The 7,969-nt window shown below is 47.2% G+C and overlaps 1 protein-coding gene across 1 annotated transcript; it reads right to left on the minus strand.

Annotated features, from left to right (window-relative positions):
* Positions 1-2,323: 2,323 nt before the first annotated feature.
* Positions 2,324-7,758, minus strand: TENT5A (terminal nucleotidyltransferase 5A). Its single transcript, XM_044289891.1, has 2 exons — positions 6,824-7,758; positions 2,324-6,594 (listed from the first exon to the last, which is right to left on the minus strand). The coding sequence occupies exons 1-2, from the start codon at positions 7,235-7,237 to the stop codon at positions 5,815-5,817; spliced, it is 1,194 nt and encodes a 397-aa protein (XP_044145826.1). The 5' UTR covers positions 7,238-7,758; the 3' UTR covers positions 2,324-5,814.
* Between the last annotated feature and the right edge of the window lie 211 nt (positions 7,759-7,969).

The following is a 7,969-nucleotide window of genomic DNA, read 5'->3' on the forward strand; positions in this document are numbered from 1 at the left end:
GTGTTTTGAGGATCCGCAAATTGGGGACCCGCAAAACACGGGCACCGGCAATGTGCATTCCGCATTTTGCGGACCGCACATCGCAGGCACTCTCATAGAAAATGCTTTTTCTTGTCCGCAATCGTGGACAAGAATAGGACATGTTCCATTTTTCTGCGGAACGAAAGTGCAGATCCGCAAATGCAGATAGCACAATCATGCCCCATTGAAAATGAATGGGTCCGCAAAATTGCGGAACGGATGTGGACCCATTGTGCAGATGTGTGAATGGACCCTTACACCAACAGGTCATTGCTAACGAGCATTCCTACAAATGCTCGTTAACCAAAATCTGTGCGAACATAGGGCACTGTAAAGGGGCCTTAAAACAGAGAGTCGGACCCCCACCCATCTGAGACAGATAGCCTTCCCTGGGATGGGCCAGCAATACTGTGATCTTAGATGACCACTTGACTGAAAAAAAAAAAAAAAACTATTTAAATATCAATTTGCTAATTATAGATTTGAAAATGCTTCCGGGTTGTTTTCCAATCTCATACAACCCCTTTTATTAGGTGACCAAAACCTATTCTGCTAGTTCTCAGCCAAGTCATTGAAGGGGTTGTCCAGGATTAGAAAAACATGGCTGCTTTCTTCCAAATACAGCATCATGTCAGTCCACATATTGCGGATCACCTTTCATGAGGTAAATGAGGGTGAGCTGCAATACCACATGCAACCTATGGCCAGCTGGGTCACTGTTCTGCACAAAAGAAGCCATGTTGTTCTAATGCTAGACTACCCCTTTAATTTTATCAACTTACCATGAAAAAAAATAAGATACATTTTTGGACTGTAGCCTTGTTTCCAAATAGGACATGATTGCATTTAAAAGGAGTTGTCTCACCTCCAATATTGGTGGTATATCCTAGCAATATGACCCCAATGTCAGATGGGTGTGGGAAGTCCCACAGAAATTAATGGAAAGTGGTCGCGCAAGTGCAGAAACTGCTCCATTCACCTCTATGGAACTGTCAGACAAAGATGAACTAACACTTGGCTAATTTCGGCACTCCCATAGAAATGAATGGAGGGTGCCAGCGCCCTTGTTCTAGAGATAGATGTGGGTCCCCACCAGTTCTCCTGCCATGACCGTTTTAATACATACTTGGATTCCTCATAAAATAACAATCCCACAACCATCTAGTCTTAGAACCCTGTTATTTGGGCCTCTTGCACTACATGGGCACCGGCCTGTGTGCGCTCCGCATCACGGAGATGCGGCAGGAAAGCACAGATTGGAACCCCATGGAAACACTACGAAGTGCTTCAGTGGAGTTTCTGTCCATGCCTCTGCGCCGCAAAAAAAAAATATATATTCTAATTGTTCTATTTTTTTTGCGGTGCGGACGGATCACGGACCCATTCAAGTTGAAGCATTGGGGACCGCAAATTGCGGATTCACAACGTTAGTGTGCAAGAGACCTTATGAATAAACAATTGGGTGTCACCATTGCCCTTGTCAGAGGGGTGTGTCCCTGCCCATTCCAAGACACTGGTTAGTGACAGATTATGCAGACACTCCCCTCCCCCCAACTGGTAACATCCAAGTGCCAATGTATTCACACATTTCTAGGAGAAATAACAGAGGAACGGTACAACTGAAGAATTCTAAGAACTGTTATATTAGGGGGCGTACAAGTATTTACTAAAACGGGCATTTTGGGAGAGCCAGCGGGCCCTCTGTAAGTGGGAAAATAGAAAAGTGTTGTCTTGGGTTATCTACGTTGCTAAGTAGGCACAGAGCCAAGTATTTTTGGCATGTTTGAGTTGGGCTTTTTCCTAGCAGACTGCACATATTTGGCCAAAAAATAAATAAAAAAATGCTAGGATTAGAGATTTTTCCAGCTCCCACTAGGACACTGGTGGCCTCACAGAACCGTCGTTTTAGGCCTCTGACACGGGCGTGTGCGCCCCGTGGCCATGCTGCGGCCCGCGGACCCATTCACTTGAACGGGTCCTTGATCCAGCCGGTCTGAAAAAAAGATAGTACATGTTCCATCTTTTTGCAGAACGGAAGTATGGGACGAAACCCCACGGAAGCACACTGTAGTGCTTCCGTAGGGTTCCGTTCCGCATCTCCGGATTTGCAGACGCATCGAAGTGAATGGGTCCACATCCGTGACGCGGAATGCCCACGGAAGGGCACCTGTGTATTGCGGATCCACGAATGCAGTCCGCAATACGGCAACGGGGCGCACACGCCCGTGTCAAAGAGGCCTTACACAAAGGCTACTTAGCGCCACTCACCCACCGCTTTCCGACCAATGACATACTACGCGGATTAATAGAAAAAAAATAACTTCTTTATTTACAAATCAAATCCAAATATTGGACGCTGTAAACAAGATTCACAACCCTTTCTCTCAAGTATGAAGGCCGGCGGCCCGTGTCCTCCATCTGCTTTCCTGCCCGTCCTTAGCTTATGGTCAGAAGCAAAGGGCAGATGCTGCAGCTGCGAAGAGGCGGCGCTCATATTGTACAGAGAAAGGTTGAGAGCAAAGCTGCTTCCTAGGACTACTTTCTAGTTTGCAGGGGTTTTTTTTTCCTGCTTGCATGCAACATCATATTACATCTCAATCACTTTACACTGAAAATCCCCAGTTTTGCAAAGAAAACCCACACGTCGTTATAGGATAGGCAAAATATATTTCTGCATTGGCAGAACTCTCTCTGAGACGTTAAAGTCTACCATGAAATATTTCAAGAAAATATATAAAAATTTTTTTTTTGTTTGGATTTTTCTCTGTTGTATTTTTTTTTTTAATTGGCAAAGTCATCAACCAACGACATAATACAAGTCATGTACAAAGCATCTTACATGAATCTTTTAAAACTCTGAATAAAATATAGGTACGTGAAGTAAAAGCATCAGTGTGGAAAGAAACATAATAAAAGAAAAAAAAGAAAAGAAAAAGTACAAATTGAACACGGCCCCTCTCCCCCACCCCTTAGACACAACACCCATGCATTTTTTTTTTTTTTTTTTTGTGCAACAACATACAATGGTTTGGCTTTGAAAGAGTTCTGATGTTTCATCACATTTGTATTAGCAGGTTTTATCTCCACATAGATTAGCTATAAATCCATCCGCCATACAAACTGTCTAATGGCTGGTGTTTAAGGAGTCAAAGGGGGCTTTGTCTCTCCTGAAAATTCTCCGCTCCAACATATTGGATGACAGACAAGTGATTTCCACTGATTGCTGCAAGAAATGGCTGTACAGAATACTGCGTTTAAAAGAAAAATATAAAGGAACCATGATGAATAAAATGTGCGCTGAACCTAAACTAAACTATGCTGAAAACAAGTCCATCTGCGTCCTCCTGGCTGCTGGAAAAGAAACCGGCTGCAAAGTTATATATATAGAAAATAATAAAAATAAAATCATAAAAGGAAAGTGAAATGTCAAATGTGGAAGAAAGGAGCATCGTGTAAAGATTGCTCTCAACTAGTGGCGCTTGTGCTGTAGGCATCTCCACACCTTCCGCCGAGAGATGAGCCATCAAATAGTTGTGGGAAGAATAGCTCTACCCCATCACCAGCTGATCCTATTTCCCCAGCCATCCCCCTCACCACACGCAAATCTGTCTATCTGTGGATCCTGCTTGGTTTTAGACAAGCCCATCTCCATTCTGATTTACTGTCTGGAGGAAGGGGAGCCCCCTTTCTCTTCCCCCATTAATCACGGACGGACGGCTCTCCGTTGACCAAACAGAAGACAGACGGGGGCAGTCAAGAGAAAAAAGGCCAGAAATGTCTGTGTAAACAGAGCGGCAGTGCAATAGCTTTACCAGATCCTGCTAAATTCTCAGGAATGGTGCTACAGTAAACAAATCAGATTCCTGCTAAAGACAAAAAAAATAAAAATCACCGAGACAGATACTCGATAGAGCAAATTGTCGGGACTTTGAACAATGACAGGATTTCAATCCCTGCAAGAAGCCTTGGGGGCCAGAGTCAGACTTAACCACTACGCTGCCAGAGTCCACCGCACTTTCAGCGACTGAGAGGTTAAAAAGGGACTTTTCTGCATCTGGAACGGTCCTATTTGGCACTACAGTTAATTAGACCGGCATGCAAGAGACCCTCACTACTGCAAAAAGGCAAGCAGACGGGAGCTAGTAATACACGAAAAGTGATGGCTGCCGCATTGCCAGCCGTCCACAGTGATTTCTGATGGAGACCCAGAACAAAAGGTCTGCATAGTTCTACTTCAGCAAACCATGTCGTAAGCACCAGGAGCGGCGAGACAATAAATTAATCCAGATACTGAGTCCTTCAGTCAGGTCTCTGCACATCAGATGGAAGCAGCAGACTGTAAGAGCGGGCTAATAAACCATCGGACAAGGGACTGCTACCATCTACGAGTTGTCACCACCATAGCCTGCCGAGATGAACGCACTATTGCTATAGTGGAACACAAACTTGGGCAACCCTGGCAGCAATGCATCCACGGCTCTTGGAGGGTTAACACTAGCTACAGGGTCTGCCTGCACCAATACAGCGAGCCTATGGAAAACCTCCGCTTCCTTAAATAAGGTCACAGTACTAACATTGTAAGAGACAAACACCGAGCTAGAGTTCACATTAAACACCTCTAGTGGTCCTACCATGCAGCAAAGCAGATGGAGCACAAATACCCAGTCATTCCTAGATCTCAACGAGCTTCCTAGACCAACTTTGATAGGAACACAATTCTAAAACCCATCCACTGACCCCTCCATTGCTCTAGCCTTTCTTAAAGGGGAAGGTGCAACGACAATAAGACGTCACTCAGAAGCGTTCATTTCACAAAATGTCCAGCTCGGAGCTGTTCTAGAGATCTTAATCTAAACCTTGTCTAAGTGCTACATTTCTCTCAGCCATAGCTCACCGATAAGTCTCTGCGCATGCCTCATGACACGCAAACAATGTCAGAAAAATAAACTTTATACAAAAGTCTGCCAAGGAAAAAAAAAAAAAACACAACATGGCAGAACTACTGATCACACATTTTAGCTAGTTTTTTTTTTCCTTTTTAAATGCTCTTTTCGCCTTAAATTTCGAATCCCTGATATAAATGAAAATGTGCGGTTCAATCACAAAGTTAACTTGGTCATTTTCTTAAGGAAACAGGCACTTTGATACAGTAAATAAACAGGTACACGCAAAAGCTCTCCTCCCCCCCCCCTGCTTTCCTGTTTTGGGTAGGTTCCTTTAAAGAAATCTTTGGTCCTCAAGTGTTACATTTGCTACCATCTCTCTAGGCACGGTCACACTTGTGCAAATGTGAGTCATGCAGATATCTAGAAAGAAGAGGCGTTAACTTTCTGAAGATCTGACAGTTGTGAGAACTGCACCAACCCCTACCGCAGTTCACCGTGTCCAAGAAAGCGTTCTACGTGACACGAGATCACCGGTCTAGCAACCTTCAGGCATCTTAAATTCAGGACATAAGCGCATTAACTCCCTTTTGACTAACCCGACCTCTTTCTAGTCAAGGTATAGTGAGCAGGAAGCCCCAACCTGTACTTACATTAAGCAGGCCCCCATCTCATACTACAGGGGGTGACGCCAGCCTTAAATGACAAGTGTGGCTGGGGAGGGGGGGGGGGGGTAAAACCCAATAAATTAGGAGCTTATCGTTCTGATCGTGCTCTCATGAATTCTATAGGAACCACAAGCTTCACAAAAGGTAGAAACCTAGAGCAGATCACCATTGTCAAACTCACACCATATTATATATCTGGGTATGCCCCTGCTTAATATGGATGCGGAACAGCTTCCTCAGTCTTAATTACAGGGTAACCAAGTGGAGTAGGTGTGCTGCTGGCATGTAAAGATAGGCTGCACCTGGGCAATGTAGTAGTTACTGAAGTTGGCATCTGCTACATAGGGGGCTGGCTGGTAGTAGCAGGTTACGTTGGCTACATTGGGAATAATGTTCTGTTCGGCCAGTACTCGGATGGCGAGCATGGTGATAAGGCTCAGAGTCTGCCTTCGTTCGTGTCCCATGAGACAGACTGTGCTTTCATTGACCACACCATGTAGAGTCATGAGATAGTCATACTTGCGGTCTTCCAAGCCCACAAAGTGGTTCTGCAGGTAGGACTCCAGCTTCCTCTGCTGTTCTCCAATGTCTGAAAAGTCAATGAAAAACCTAGAGCACATGTACCTCTGCAGGGACTTCATTTCGGACTCAGAGGCTGCCCTGAAGTCCCTTACCAAAAGGTTGCAGTACTTGAGAAGGCCACCTCCACGGATCTCCTCAGGGTTTCTGGTGGCAATGATCTTGTGACAAAGGTGGTCAAAGGCTTCCTGGAAATCTCCATACACGCTCTCCCCAATTATGGTAGGATGGAAAGTTTCAGTCATTGGGTTTTCGGAGCACTCGTAAAAAAGCAAGAGAGAATCCAGTTTAATCTGAAAGGAATCGACGCTGAACTCAAACTGCCTCCTCAAGAAATCCACAAACTTGAGCTCCACGTTTTTGCCATGGTTATTCGATAAGGAGATCAGGCTCCACCGGTCGTTATCGTTGCAGACCTTCACCATTTTCTGGACATAAGCTTCCTGGAATGGGAAAGAAAGACAAGAAGTAGTCAGCGACAAGTGGACACCCCCCTCCCTGGTCTCAGGCCCCAGCTGCTAGAAAGGGAACCAGGGAAGGGGGCGGCGATAAGAGTCACACAGAGATGAACCAGCACCAGGGGGATAGGACATTTTTGACAGCAAGCCAAAAACAAGAGACATTTGTGCCACTTCCCATGTGTGTAGTACTATGTGAGGGGGCGCTATTTACCTTCAGGGTGAGCGGGGATATCTTCTCCTTGTTAACTCCTTCGGGTAAGAAGTCCAGCAGACAGTCCAGCACCACATCCTTCACAGTCTGGAACTCGGCCTCTCCCTTCAGGTCCACGCAGAAGATCAGGTCCAGGTCCTTGTAGCCCAGCCCGCTGTCCTCATGGAGGATGTGACTGGCCGCGGAGCCGTTCAGCCGGACGTCCCGCACGTTGATGTTCCTCTCCTCCAGGCGGCACCGCACCACCTTCACGATCTGCCGGGGCTTCATCTCCAGAGTGGGGAAGTTGCCCCGGCCGTGGATGGGGATGGTCTCGGTGAGGATCGCGTCCAGGCGCTGCACTTGCTCCCAGCTGAGGACGTTGCAGTGACTGCTGTCGCAGCCTTGGCATATGCCACCTTCATCGTCTGCCATGGTGAGATGCCGTGTTGCCAGCTCTACCTGCTTCGACTGTCTCCTGCAAGCCTGTACAGTTCGGAGTCGGGCTAAATCCGCTAACTGGCAGCACAGGGGGATAAAAGAAAAAGAAAAAAAGAAAGAAAAGAAGAAGTACCCGCTGAGTAGCTGCCGCGCTGTGTGCACAGTCTGGAGATCTGCTGCGCTCGCCCCCCCACTACTTTATATATGAGGCATGGCTGTGGCGGCGGTCCTCCCAGACACGCCCCCCTATTAGCATAGCGATGTGTCCGGGCAGCGCTCGTCACACGGCGTACAGGCGCTGGGTGACCCGGAGGGGGGAGGGGACGCCGCTCTGTCACAGAGTGCACGGCTTGACCCGGGCAGCCTGCGTCATAGGGAAGACTTTAATCTTCTAATGAGCGGAGCATTCTTTCCAGACACGGTAATGACTGCAGAGGGGAGGAAGACACAGCTTTAGTCCCGGCCCCTCTGGTACCTCAGGGGCCAACGGACGGGTGTCTGCGCCCGCTCTACCACTAGAAGCCCCTAGAACTCTCCTGCCTCTATAATTAGCGGCCACAGACAGCTGGGAGATTCGCACACCGTGGCAGCCAATCGGATGGCGGTGACGCAAATGCATTCTTCTGACGTCAGCAGCCCGTGCGCTGTCTGCGAGAGGGGGCGGGGTCAGGATCTCCCTGAATGAGAGAAGCCTGTCGCTGGCATTCTTGACAGCCCGCTGACTGG

The sequence above is a fragment of the Bufo gargarizans genome, chromosome 4 (assembly GCF_014858855.1).
Source record: "Bufo gargarizans isolate SCDJY-AF-19 chromosome 4, ASM1485885v1, whole genome shotgun sequence".
Lineage (NCBI taxonomy): Eukaryota > Metazoa > Chordata > Amphibia > Anura > Bufonidae > Bufo > Bufo gargarizans.

What these genes read in the sequence shown, in the direction of transcription:
- TENT5A (XM_044289891.1), bottom strand. Translation starts at nt 7,237, where the DNA reads ATGGCAGACGATGAAGGTGGCATATGCCAAGGCTGCGACAGCAGTCAC. An exon ending in TATCCCCGCTCACCCTGAAG is followed by an intron (nt 6,595 to 6,823) that starts GTAAATAGCGCC and finishes TTCCCATTCCAG; the next exon opens with GAAGCTTATGTCCAGAAAAT.